This window comes from Thermobia domestica, chromosome 3, assembly GCF_964235325.1.
Source record: "Thermobia domestica chromosome 3, izTheDome1.hap1.1, whole genome shotgun sequence".
Lineage (NCBI taxonomy): Eukaryota > Metazoa > Arthropoda > Insecta > Zygentoma > Lepismatidae > Thermobia > Thermobia domestica.
Window position 1 is genome coordinate 253,896,531 of NC_137456.1, and position 15,121 is coordinate 253,911,651.

A 15,121-nucleotide genomic window follows, 5' to 3' on the forward strand; every position below is an offset into this window, starting at 1 on the left:
CGCCGCTGTAGTAGGTCGGAAGTTATGCCAGACCTTTGGTGAGGGTGTTGTGACTACACATACAAAGCAGCGGTGGTTTAACAAGTTTAAGGACGGCAACGAATCGAAAACGCACCACTTGCCGGAATACCAACACATGTACAAAATAAAGATCTTCAGGCAGCAATTGAGGCGAACAGTGGCCAGACATGTGAGGAACTGGGACTACAATTCAGTGAGTGGAGAAACCATTCGGCAGCACCTCCATCAACTTGGGAAGCAATACAAGTTGGGTCGATGGGTCCCACATGATTTGACTCTGAGCCAGAAGGCAACACGAGCAGACACCTTTGTTTCTTTACTGTCTCGTCTGAGGAAGGAGCCATTTCTGAACAGGGTGTTCACATGTGATGAGAAGTGGGTCCTGTACAAAGCTTCACGGCGCGGCATAATATTCATTGGTTAGGATCCTATGAACCGGTTCCAAAACAGCCGAAACCAGCACTGCACCAGAAGGAGGTCCTCCTGTTTGTTTGACAGACTGCTCGCGGCATCGTGCATCGGGAACTGCTACCAGCTGGTCGGACCATCAAAACAACTGTGTACTGTGAGCAGTTGAGCCGTATTCAAGAAAAGCTCAAAACTCTGGAGCCAACACTTCTGAATCTAAAAGGGTCCTCCTGTTACAGGACAACGCTAATCCCCACGTGGATAGGATGATCCGGGACATCATTCTGCGCCTTAGATGGGAAACACTACTGCATCCACCATACTCCCCGGACATTGCACCGTCCGATTATCACCTGTTTCATTCCTTGGGCAATCGCCTTAAAGGACGCCAGTTCAAACCCCTAGTAGAGGTGTAAAATGCACTTGATACCTTCTTCGCTTTACAGCCCACTAAGTTCTATTGCGATGGAATCCATATCCTTCCAGAACGTTGGAAGAAGGTCGTCAGTGCTGATTGGGACTATTTTTGATCTTCCAGGTTGTCTTAGGTGACATATCGATGTTCGAAGGTGGTGGGTGAAAAAGCAACAGAACTTTCTTGGTTACCTTCATATCTTTTCATGTATCACCCATCTTTGCACGTTGTATACTTGTAAATAAATAGTGCTTTGAAACCCGATGAATCATTTGGGCTAACCCATTACGATATGCAGGGGGGGGGGGTTTGATTTCGACATCTTCGTCCTCGCAAAAGTGGTTGTAGCTTAATTTTGTTCTAACCCCTTTGCAGCTCTACTACATCATACATAAGAAGAGCTGGCTCATTATAAGTTAGATTCTTCTCATGATTGACAGATATAACGTAATCGTCCTGTTAAAAAAAAGCTAAGAAATCGAAGATGGTAGCAATTCGAAAAGCCATTAAATCGAAAACACTAAAGGTGTCCGGGGAACTGTATTACGAAATGCAAAGGTTATATCTTATTGAAACCTCGAAGTCTTTAACTGATATTTACATCGACGGTACGCTAGCATTTAATAAATTGTTTAAGAACTTACAGATGTCACGGATATATATATGTACGTATAGAGTGGCCCATGTAGTATTTGTAATTCTAAACAAAAAATTTCGATATGTCAGCAGTGTATAGCCTGAGAGTGCGGATAATGGTCACTGGACTAAGAACCGTTACTGTATGCTACACAAGACAGTGGGACTGAACGAAACATTCCCGAAGCGCTGCATCGGTTGACATGGGTCTGTGAAGTGGCCAGCTCGATCTTCCGATTTGACACCAGCACACTTTTATTTTATGAGGTGTTTTAAAGGACAAAGTTTATCAACATCTCATAAACAATTTGGCCGAACTATGAGAAGCTATCACAGAAGAGTTCCACAGGATACCAGTACGAGTTTATCAAGCTGTTTGCGACAACGTTGCTCTTTGTCTCAAAGCATGTATCAATTTCGATGATGCATTAAGAGTCTTCATCCCGGCGAAATTAAAATACCGTTAATTTTACGATAATTATGTGATATCTTCAAATAGATAAAAGATAATTGAAATGTGGAACAAGAGCGCCCTAGACAATATTATTTTACATGAGAAACCGTTATCACGACTCACTTATCTGCTTTCGATTTCGAGCCATTTTGAAAATCGGCATTTATTTTCGCGTTTCTAAACAGCTGAAAACGGAAAGCCACTAGGTGACTTGTGATAACGGTATCTCACGCAAAATAATATTGTCTAGGGCGCTCTTGTTCCATATTTCAATTATCCTTTATCTATTTGAAGATATCACATAATTACTGTAAAATTAGCGGTATTTTAATTTCGCCGGGATGAAGACTCTTAATGGACTATGCTGTGGAGAACAGAGATTGAAATTCTTGTAAAGAAAGGTATGGGAGTAATGTGTTTATGTTCAAGTTATGTTGCCAATTTCTGTAAGTATTTACCGCAATCTTTGAAACATCATATACATAATTATGAATACATAAAACCTTCCTTTGCACCACAGACAGTAAACCCAACAGTGAGAAACGATAGGCTAACCAAATGCCAATGTTGGCATACATTGTGTTTGGTTGCTTTGCCTAGTATTTGCCAACCAACTGAATTGTCCAATGCAGCCCTTACGAAAGAACAAGATTATAATTAGAAATGGGAGGTGGGAAATAGTTGAATAAATGACGGCAAGTCGTTGGTTGGCCAACATACACTTTAAACTACGTTGGGGTAATGTATTTTTGTAGTTCCTATTCTCAACCATACCGACCATTAGCTTACCGTTGGACAAATTACGCAAATTGTTGGTTGACAACATACACTTATAAACTACGTTGGGCTAATGCGTTTTTGTATTTAACTATTCCCAACCATGTCGACCATTACCCTACTGTTGAACAAATGATGCAAATTGTTGGTTACCCACCATACACTTTAAACTACATAGGCCCAGCAAGCTCTTCAACTTCATTCTTTTCAATTTACAACCATGCCAACTTTTAGCCTACTTTGAGGGTACCAAGTATGCTGTCATGACAGTGATTTCATAGAATTCAAAATTCTAAACATTCATGTCTGTCTGATAAATTCTTCTTCTACTTCGGTTATTATTATCACTATTAGGCTTATATTTTATACTACTTTGTGCAATGAGTGAAAATAGTTTTTTTTTCTTCTTCCTTCAGTGAATCTCCATTCAAAGTATGTAGTGCCAGCAGTAGTAATGTCTGATCAAAGAATAAGCATGAAAGAGAAATAGCTGAATTGAAACTTGGTATGAAGAAGGAATCTGGCCATGGACTACACCCAAAGCGCATTACAGAAGCTTCTTTAAAATAGTTAAAGTAAGCAGTCGGTGACACATAGATGAGCTAAGTACGTCTTCAAGTGACAGCTTATGTCAAACACTTACTTTTTGCTTCTTGGTGAAGGGATTTGTCACTTTGATGTTCTCAAACACCCGGGGTATGTTGGCAAGCCTCGAGAGTCCTTCACCTATTTCCTTTTTCTCTTCTTTCTCCTCTGCTTTGTCTTTCTCACCTCCTTCCTTGCCCAGGAGATCTTTCCCTTCCTCCTGGTCAGGGTCCTTCTCCTGGAAAATGTAGAAGAACATACAATAAGTTACTACCATAGAACGTTCTCACAGGACAAATTCACATAAATATTCTAAGTAACATAATAAAAGAACCAATGGATTCAAATTAGTATCGCATCCAGTCTACCCTTTATCATAACTGAACTAACGACCTAAAATTCTAAGGAAAACTAAAAGGTCTGTGGAATTCATTCAGCAACTAAAATACATTCCTTTTCATATATACGCACATACAGAAATTACCTAATAATGTGCACCCAAATCAAAAGATGTGTACCCCAAAGATCAATATCGTCTGCAATAAAATTGATTTTATACATTCATTACATATTTAATTCGAGACAACTACACGTTGGAGTAGCATATTCATTCGGAAGCATTGGTGTATAAAGTTGATTAATGAGGTACACATCTGTTGATTTGAGTGTACAAGATGTTAAGTAGTTTCTTCCAAACTAGCATTACCGTTTGCTTGTATTAGAGGAAATTAACTGAATAAGCGTCAGCTGTTTGCAATTAACACACAATTAGCTATATTGTTTTCTATTTAATCTGTAGCTTAATTCCAATTTTCACAAACGTCGAACGTTCCAAATATTAAGGCATCTATTGTATTACGTCGTTGTAGATTGATGGAGGAGATCTTTGTGTCCAACTTCCAGTTTCATTTCAGGTATCAGGAGAAAGTAATAGCCACAGAGGTATTTGAAAACGCTCTTAAATAATACAAGCTTTGTTGGAATGATACTGCCCTGTGAAAAGTAGCCATCAATTTCAGATCAAATCAGAAGTATATGTAGTAATTTTCTATACGTTTTTGGGACTCACGTCAGCTCAGGCTCGGGCTAGAGTTGCCATTTAAAAAAAAAAAAAGAAAAAAGAAAAGAAAGAAAGAAAGAGAAAAAAAAGAAAAACCGAAGATTTTTTTAAAGCAATATATGGTTTTCATATATGGTTTCATATAGTAAAACGTATTAGAAAAGACATAAAATTTGGCACCCTAGCTTGGACTCACATCTTTCAATGAAGCTCGCTAGGGATGGGTACGAGTTGAGCTAAAACTCGAACTCGACTCGAAACTCGATTCGAATTCGATTCGAGTTCCGAGTCGAGTCACTGTTTTGAGTACAACGATATTGTATATCTGCGAGTTACTTCCATTTTTCTTTTAGACATTTTGCGCAAAGGTGTTACTTAAAAGTGCACAATCTGTTGTTAAGAAGAAGAAGAATATATATATATATATATATATATATATATATATATATATATATATATATATATATATATATAATATATGTTGATGTTATATATAATCTGTAATCGTGGTTACAGTAACAACAGATAGTTGTTTGTTTCGGGTTGGTATGACAACTTGTACTTGTTAATGGTGACTAAGAGAATAAAACTCGTTGTGATATGAATGTGATGTGTCTAATTTCAAGATTATGCAATCACTAATTATTGGAAATATACGTATAAATTAAAGGTGCCTGATAGTGGTGATTTATTTTAGTATTCGAACTGGGCTAATGTAATGGAACATACTTAAGAAAGAAAATAAAACGGTACATGAGATCGAGTTTCGAGTCGAGTCGAGTTTTATAAATGGCTCGCTCGTTCAGCTTGTTTTTACCTCGTTTCTTATAACGAGACAGCCTCAAATGTCGTGAGCACAAATATGTCGTGAGCCCAAACCAGGTAGTGATGTCAATCGGTTCTGCTCGGTTCAACTGAGTGAACTGCTCAAACCGGCTCGATTGGGATGAGCCATCGGCTCAGTTGGGCAAGCCATCGACTCGCTTAATTGAGGCAACGGCTCGAGTCGCTAGGTTGGGATGAACCACCGACTCGGCTCATGTGAGTCATTGACTCGAGCCAGCTCCGTTGAAACGAGTCCATCGATTTGGTTCAACTCAGTTCAACTGAGTCGATGACTCGAACTGGCTCAGTTGGGTGAGCAAGCAGCCCAATTCAGTTCGGCTCGGATGAGCCATTGGTTCGAGCCAGCTCGGTCGGGTGAGCTCTTGGCTCGGGTCACTTCTCGGTTCGGCTCGCTAGTGAATGAGCTGCGAGCCGAGCCGCTCGAACCTCGTGACGATTTCCTTGTCTTTTGAAGACTTCTCGACGACAGAGATCGACAGTCAACTAGTTTTCAGTATTCACATACAACCCACCTACCTTTCATGGTTATACACAGTGTTGTAATAATAATAATAATAATAATAATAATAATAATAATAATAATAATAATAATAATAATAATAATAATAATAATAATAATAATAATAAAGTTGTAGTAGTTGTAGTATTGCTCATTATATTGTCTATGTAGAATACTTGAAAAGAGTACTTGGAACTACACACAGAGTTTAGTTCGAATTGGCTTGTTTTGGCTCGACTAGACTCGAAACTTGACCAGAGTTCGAGTCGAGTTGGAGGAAACTTTCGAGTCGAGTTGAGTTTCAAAGAAAATTCGCTCTTGTCCATCCCTAAAGCTCGCACTCATTAATTTCCTTCGACCTCGGGTTTCTCAGTGAGGATCGCATTCACTAACATCGTCAGGGATTGCGCTCACTCGGGCTCGGGTTCATGAACCTCAATAGACCTAGCTCTCATTTGGGCTCTGACTCATAAAGCTTAATTGCGCTAGCGCTCACTTGGGCTCGGGCTTATGAACCTCAATTGGGCTAGCTTTCACTTGGGCTCGAGCTGATGAACCTCAATTGGGCTAGCGCTCACTTGGGCTCGGGTTCACGCTGTATTATTGAGCCCGAGGCCGGTCGAGGGTGTCTCTGACTCGTGAATGCTGGGTAGGCGAGTTTCGATACCTCTGGTGTATATACGTTTGATACGTGAATATAAAATAAAGTTTATGTATACTGTACGGAAACTAGGTGTTTATCAAAATGAAATAGCTTTGATTTCAATTACTGCAGAATAAAATATAAAAGAGTGGATTACTTTCCCCCCCAACTTGACCTGCAGAGCAAGGAAAAATCGCAGCTACAAGTATTTAGTAGGAACACATTTGCATTCTTTTTTAAACCTTATATTTCTCTGTACAAAAGAGAGTGTGAGTACAAAGATAAGAGCTAAAATCTCATCTTTAAATATGTCTTCTTTACATTTTCCTGCTTTTTAATTAAAAGTTTCTTGTTTCTTCTTCTCCCTACTGGCATGAACAAGAAGAAGAAAACAAGAAGACAGCAAAATATAAATGTAAGTGAAGATTGTTTCTACTTAGATTTCCCCCCTTGTTACAGTTTCCATTTCTTTTCTTTCTCTTTTAGGTTTCAATTTCTCTTGTTTGTACTATCTTCTTGAGGAAAGTTCCTTTTTAATTCTTTATGTTAATTTAATTATACGTAGTTCAACTCATATATTAATTATCTTAACATCTTTTTCTTTCTGTTGTTTCAGTGAGAAGGGTAATGGCAAAGTAAGAGAGAAATTTACTTTGGATAAGCTTAATGACAGAGATAAATATAGTATAGCCTTGATTCTATCATTGTCACGAAGTCTCCAAATAATCATTCGATTATACAGGTTAAATCAGTCGAATCATTATTTCTTGTTTGATATATTTTTTTTTCAAATAGTATGTGGTTCACTGTAAGGAGCGGGCGCATCACTGTTAGGATTATGCGCATCAATATAAGGATTATGCGTATCACAGTTAGGATAATGCGCGTCACTGTTAGGATTATGCACATCACTGTCAGGAGGGCTCTCCAATGCTCCTCTCCAGGCATTAATTTCTCTTGCAGTGCTGCCTTGGTCTCTCCCAGCAGCACGACGTCATCCGCAAATAGTATATTCTAAGCTGCTAACTCTTGGATATCCTTTGTAAATATATCGATCACAATTGCAAAAAGGTATGGATTAAACCAATAAATTAAATCAATTACGAATATTTTAATATTTCATTGTTATTACACCACACATCGACAGCTTCAACTGCAACTACACAAAACGCACACCACTTTTTAAAATCTTCTTGGTCAATAGTTAAAAGGAAGTTAATTAATCCATTCATGACTTTGTTATACGTACTTAGTAACCCAAATTCATCTCCGGTGACGAACTGAAAGGTATGAGGATACGGTTGCAAATTACAAGTATAGACACAATAAAATAGTTAAACTGTGCAATGGTGGGAAAAAGGAGAAAAGAATGTGTATATTGTGGTAGATGTGAGTATAAAATTAGACATCAAAAACGACTAAATTTAATTCTCAAAGTTTGGAATGCAGGTAACCGATTAAAATTACATAACAGGACAAAAACTAGTGGAATTTGACAATATTAAAACTTTTCATCACTAAACATGATTTGGAGGAAGGATGGAAAAATATCCTGGTAGGAAAGCTTCTGTTATTATTTTTAGAGACAATCAAAATTTGATGGAGGAGGAAAATCCTCCAACTTCTCGGAAATTCGCACTCTATGTATGCCTGCAGATTGTGTCATCATTGTCGTTGCAAACTTGTCGAATGTTATGCAATTATGTGAGAGTAAGGAAATAAACAGCTACCACATTGCCCTTTACGCTGGTCTAGTTGCTAGCGGGTGAACGTTTGGTCCACGTGGTCCTGGGTTTGATTCCCGGTGAGAGAGCATTATACATTTTAACGCAGAACGGTGGTTCGAATTCCATCTTAAACTGTAGATCCATGTCTCATAAAGCCTTTCTGCTGAAAAGGTAGGCTAAATTCCTACAAATCAACCAATAAACAGAGAATTGTTTTTATTTATTTATTAACCATTATTTTCAGCTATTTCCATTCAGCTGACTTTTAAACACATTTACAGCTAGTTGAGACTTAAATTTTTGAATATTTATTTCTGAAAATGTAAACGAAACTTAAAGACGCAATGGGATTTGCGGGTGCTCAGTGGTAGAGCGCTCGCATCTGGTGTATGGGGTCCTTGGTTTGACCCACAGCTTGCGCCAAGTGAGCTTTGTGGTGGACAAATACCATATGGGTGAGTTTTCTCTGAGTTCTTCCGTTTTCTCCCACTTTCTTCATTCCACTATTTCATTGATATCTCGTAATCACCGTCTCCTTTAGCCTAGCCGGTATAACCGTCAGACGTAAAACTTAAATATTACATTTTTTAAAGACGGATATACACAGGTTAACACCGTACAAGTGGCAGTGACCTACGCAACGGGATGGTTTCGAGATGTAACCCTTTTCCATAAGCAAGATGTTATAGAAAAATATAGATTTAGTACTATATTAAGCTATACAAAACTCACACTTGACCTGAAAAAATATGAGATTGAGTGTTTGAATCCGATCCCCTCTTGATGAATGAGTACGCCACTACAAGAGCTTATCATGGTCTCGAGCATCATGGACATTTAACATAATTACTTCAGTGCTCTCTTGCGCCACAAACATCACGTAAATGGCATTGTTTAAACATCAATATATCCTGTAATTTATGCATGATATGGAAAATATAGAACCATTCGATTCGGTTGAGAGATGGTTTCATTGAAATTAATTTGTTACTTAAAGCTTGATAATCGGTCCGTACTCGCCGAAGCATCACCCCTAGCTTCAGCATATTTAATTCACAGTTGTAGCTGAAGTTCAAACAGCATATGTAAACAAAGGGCACTCATCACAGTCAGCAGCGTCCCCCTTTTCTCTCTTCCTACCGTTATGACTACCGACTGGAATGTTTAGGCCGCATTTCCCCAAACAACACTGTCCTCCACCTGTATTCATCATCAGATATTGATCACTACTTGTTTGTGCTTGCGCACTAGCTTTCAAACTTTTCTTCCCCTTGCAAAAGACTCATTCCCTCGGGTGGAAAGTGTCAGCATCAGTTTGTTCCCTCTCTCTCTCTCTTCTAGCACCATGGAAAGTTAATTCAAGAGAGTAAGAGACAACCCACCTTGTTTCTCTGTAATGCCAGACATCTACATTTCAGGATATTCATAGGAACTCTTGAATTCATAAATCTTTGTTATTTTACACGTTCTTCTGATTAATGCAAGAATCTTCAGATGTTCCCTTGCGCAATGCAAAGTCACACTAGATGACATATTACCGATATTAATTCCAGGTAGTGATAGAATATAAATCAAGAGTTATCATGCTCGAATTATAGCTTTGACGCTATATAACTTTTGCCTATCAGCACATGACCAGATACATATCGGAACCATTGCATTTTATCAATTATGTATACAAATAGTTAAATAGGCTGTTTCCATTATGGCCATATTTAACTATTTACAGATACAAATTGACAATATTCAACTTTTTAAAATAAAAACTTCTTTACAACGTGGAGAGAATTCGCGTACATAGAAAGTGGTTCTACTAACGAAATCAATCCGAAAACAGCCTATTTGTTAAGCTAACTCAAAATCAACTTTAATCCTGAGATAGGGTACAGAATTTCCAGGATCGTACTGGAATCGACTCTGCGTCCAGGTATCTCGAAATTTCGGGACGCATAAATGTCTCAGTTTTCAATAAACAAGAAGAAAATAGTTTTACCTCAACATTAAACAAAAAAAAAAAAAAATATATCTTCAGTTTACGGATATAGATCAAAGCACAAACGGGTTAAACATAAACTGACAAACTCATAACAACATTTATTGTAAGATTGTCACTATTTCTCTTTGCATCCGTCAAGAGATCAGAATTTGATGTTTAATATTTGTTTTATATTACAGCATTGCTTTCCACTAATTTCCTTTCACTTTCTGGAGCCGCTGATATGCCCAACAACAATAAGTTATGGTTTAGATTTACGTAAGAAGATTCAAATAGCAAGCGTTGATTAGGTTTCCAATAATGGACAATATTTCAGAAAGACAAAAATGGACATTTTTTTTTTTAAGTTGATAGGTAGAAAACTAAACCCAAACCAAAAACCACCTGGCATGACAGCCTTTTGTGGGTCTGAGCCGCTCCAATGAAATCTGCTAACGACCGGATGAACTACGTCCAGACTAGCTACGAACACATAGTCAATGCACTTTGTAACCCTGTCTGTAACAGGTGTATCACCAGCTTTCTAGATCTAGGGTCCGTTACGTCTTAAATTCACGTGACTCCCCAGTTTGCCTCTCGATGCTTAGTAAATGCTGAAAAATTGGGAAGCAGTGGCCGGGAATCGATCCCGAGATCACGCGGACAAGAGCCCAACGCTTCCAACGATTAGACTAATCTGTCCCCAAATAGAAAACTAGGAGGTAGAAATTTAAAACTTCTCGTTGATTAGGGATGCGCACGAGACAAGATTTGTGGCTGTCTCGGCTCGAAAATGTGCCGTAAAAATGATGTCTCGACTCGAAATATGTATATTTTTCTATTGGAAGAGACGTGTCTCGATTCGAATTTTGTCAGGAAAATCCTGTCTCGACTCGTCTCGTTCGCATCCCTATCGTTGTTACTGAACAATGATCACATGTTTCACCTCGACATTGATTTTTTTTTTTTTTTGTGTGTGTGTATTATCAGCAGCTTCGTTCTCAATACTTAGTACTGACGGTGATCGTTCACTTAGTTTGAGAGTGTTGTTCACTGCGGTATGTAGTGTGCGGGTCTTGTTACTAGTGACTCAATAGTGATAATTTTTATTTATTTATTTATTTATTTATTTCAATATATCAAATGTTTTGTTAACTTTGTTTTAGGTTTTTGTATTTACTACAGAAGTGAACGCAACTTGTCACTTTCATTTCGGGCATTTTAAAGATGAGAACATTGTGTCCTGTATGTTCACTTTTGAAATATAGCTCTGGAAAATATGAAGAAAAAAAAATGACCTCTTAGACCGCAGAGCAGAAACTGTTGCTTTTACGTGAAGTGGTGAGGTTAATTTAATTTTTAATTTAATTTTTTAAATTAGACTAACTAATACTGATTGGTTGATTAAAGTACTTAATGGTGAAGTCGACATCAAGGCTATTGGTCTTCATCACGAAAAACTAATCAATAGTGTCTAATTTAAAATTTTGGGGTCTCTGCAAAAGAAGTTTTTCATACAAAGATTTAATCTCAAATTACCTAACTGCACACACATCAGTATGAAGAATCCTCTATGAAGGATTTTTAACGTTTCACATATTGTGAATATCGTATCCGAATCCAAAACTACTAAACTAGTAGAATTTTCACTGAAGTTTACTAGGAGACGAGGCGAAACAGAGCTTTTCCAACAGGAACAGACATGTCTTCCGAGATGAGACAGTCTTAATTCTTGTTTCGTAATCTACTTTAATTTCGACTTCGACATAAACATTGTATTCCATATCATGGTTAAGCGGTCAGCGTACGCGCGTCTGCCGTGAGAGACCCGGGTTTGATTTCCGACGGCGCTCATGTGGGATTCCACGTAAAGCTGCAGCTCCACGTCTCATATAGCCTCTCTGCTGAAAGGGACGCTAAAATCAAATCATCATCATATCGTCCAAGAGATGACCGCTCCTCAAACACCCTTTTGGAGTATGAACATAGTTAACTGTCCTCGAATATTTTATGATAAATGTCCCTATCGTAATTAGAATAATAAATAAGGGTGAATGAGAAGGAAATGAGGACCATTATATAACATCTGGGATGGTGTGAGTTTCTTTTTCAAGAAAAACTTGTGGCTAGCGATCGCGCCATTGATGTGAGGTCCCGGGCTCGATCCCCGGTTGGAGAGACCCTTGAAAATTTAACGCATCAGGATGATACGGATTCCATCTTAAACTGTCGATCAATGTCTCTTCCGGCCTCTGTGCTAAAGAGAGACGCTAAACTACAACCAAAAATCAGAAAATGTTGATTATAATCTCCAGGAATATAGAAAACCATTTGCAGGTATAAGGCACGCGCGATTTGTATAACTCAGAGCATAAAGAAAATTGAATTTTTTGAAATCCAATCTTCAAATAATAAGAAGAAAGTGGTTCTTTGGTTAACACTTTTTTCTTTTCATGATTTCAAAAAAGGGGGAAGAGTATAGGAGTATTTTTGATGTGTTGTAAGGGAATTTCCCCTCGATGCTAAGTGGCCTCATCATAGAAGCCCCCCCCCTCTTCCTTATACATAGAAACCTCTACTTCCCTTCCTGTTGATCATGCACACGGACGGTACGCCTTTTCTAGATAACGGGGAAGAGGAGAACGTGGGGATAGAAGTGCCAAAGCATACGGTGGGGGACGGGACGGCGCTGGCAAATCGAATTTATTTTCTTCATTTGAGAACCAGTTTCTAAGCCATGTCACGTCTCTTGAAGGGGACAAACTAGTATCCAGAACTTCCGAGTGTCTTCTTATCTCAAACCTATCCGCAAGGAAGGCTGGGGAAGCTCTCTGGAATACACAAGATGCTCTTTGATCCTCTCCAAAGGTTCGGGTGTTTCAACTTAAAATTATTACAACATGGCCTCAGTCGACTACGGATTTATTCATTACGCTTCTATTCTTATTTTATTGACGGTGGGAGTTTAAATTTGTGTTCTGGGGCACTGTGATATTAAAAGGAGGCAATTTCATAATTCTTAAAATAATACATACAAAAAGCTTTTAAGAACAATCCTTTAAAATATACACTACTTTTTCTTATTTTGGTGGGCTAAAAAAAGAAATTGAACTAAGTAATACTAAAAACATTAGGAGCAATTGATTACAGTGGGTAATAGTGAGCCATTTCTGTGATTATAGCGACCCATTTCTGAGAAGTCCAGGAAAAAAAACTCTATCTTAGAAGAGCGCCCAAGTTGTTAGTTTTAGTCCAGTTTCTTCATTTTATTCCACTAAAAACAAATAGTTTTCCCCTTTTCGCTGCTTGTTTTTAAAAGATTTTCACGCTTAATATTTCCCACTTAAAAGTTTTTCAGGTTCGATCAGTTTTCGACTGAATCTTTGGAGGATGATGTTGTAGTCGGTGTTCTTCTAACTTATATGTGTTTAATATTAATTAATAAACCGTGGTTATCAGTTCGTGAAAGAATTCTTTGATAGAAACGAGAAAGATGTAAAAGTAAATGGCCAGGTTTATAGCACAATAAGATTTGCTGATGACATAACACTGATAGCGGAGAACTTGCAGGAAACACGTTCAAACTTAACAACCAACTGGAGAAAACATACAAAATGAAGATAAATAAGAAAACCAAAGCGATAAAGTACACGAGAGCAGAACAAGAAGGGGCAAGCGTTATAACTAGAGGGAGAGAAAATCCAAGACGTTAAGAGGCCTTATCACTGCGAAATTAAAAGACCGCTAATTTTACAATAATTATGTGATATCTTCAAATAGATAAAAGATAATCGAAAAGTGCAACAAGACCTCCCTAGACAGTATTATTTTGCGTGAGTTACCGTTATCACGACTCATTTATCTGCTTTCGATTTCCAGCCATTTAGAAAATCGGCGTTCATTTTCGCGTTTCTAAATAACAGCAAACGAAAAGCTACTAGGCGACTCATGATAACGGTAACTCATGCAAAATAACATCGTCTAGGGAGGTCTTGATCCACTTTTCGATTATCTTTTATCTATTTCAAGATATCACATAATTACTGTAAAATTAGCGGTATTTTAATTTCGCAGTGATAGAGACTCTTAAGACCTTCCCCTATTTAGGAAGTCCAATATCTTCGGACGGAAGAAGTGAAAAAGACGTAAGCTCCCGAATAATATAGGCTAAACAAGCATTCAATAGGAAAAGAAGACTGCTAACATCAAGAAATTTGTCGTTGGACGTTCGTAAACGATTTATTAAGACCCTGGTATGGAGCGTGGCGCTTTACGGATCAGAGACGTGGATATTGAGAAAAGCTGAAATATCCAAGCTGGAAGCATTTGAAATGTGGTGTTGGCGCAGAATGCTGCGCATATCATGGACCGAAAGGAAATAGAATGAAGAAAGTGTACTAAAGGAAACTAATGAAGGACGACATATCATGAAGATAATAGGAGAAAGATGAAAAAGCAATCGGCCATCTTATTCGGCACTCCTATTGCATCTCCGTGCTAATAGAGGGAAGGCAGAAGGAAAACCAGGAAGAGGAAGACCAAGGATAGAATATCTAGATACAGTTACGAAGAAGAGACCTTTTCAAAGTATAAAACAGCTCTCCCAGGGGAGAGAAAAGTTTTAAATTGTATGTTGAGGTGAACAAGAAGAAGATTATCAGTTTTCCAATCTTACAATTCGGCAAAAGAACCCTTTCTTTAATTGTATTGAAGAAGTAAGTAGTATCTATTTCCTTGTTTCTTTAAATATATTTAATAAATGTCTCATAAATGCTCAAACTTGTTGCTATAAAGTAAACAGAGCGCATAGTCGTTTGCAACCCACCACACTTTTGAGAGAGCTTGGGTTGTATAAGCAGTAGGTGCTCTACAACTTTCTAAATTATTAATTATAGAGTAAAACAACTCATTACAGTTAAACTTACGTCTACATAAAGATATCGTATTATGACTTTATGAAGAGGTATCGGAAAATTTTAATTATGCTCCAGAAGTTATTGAGTGATTTTGTTTCTAACTTGGCCTATGTAGACATTAGACCTTACATTGTATGATATATTGAAAATTATTCATGT

General features: G+C 37.9%; 1 protein-coding gene across 2 annotated transcripts in view; it reads right to left on the reverse strand.

Moving 5' to 3' along the window:
* Positions 1-15,121, reverse strand: part of Nrt (Neurotactin) — a 547,731-nt gene that overhangs the window by 163,437 nt on the left and 369,173 nt on the right. For both annotated transcript variants that reach the window (XM_081752316.1, XM_081752317.1), the window contains exon 3: positions 3,355-3,534. In XM_081752316.1, the coding sequence (XP_081608442.1) occupies positions 3,355-3,534 (180 nt within the window). The remainder of the gene's footprint in view (positions 1-3,354; positions 3,535-15,121) is intronic.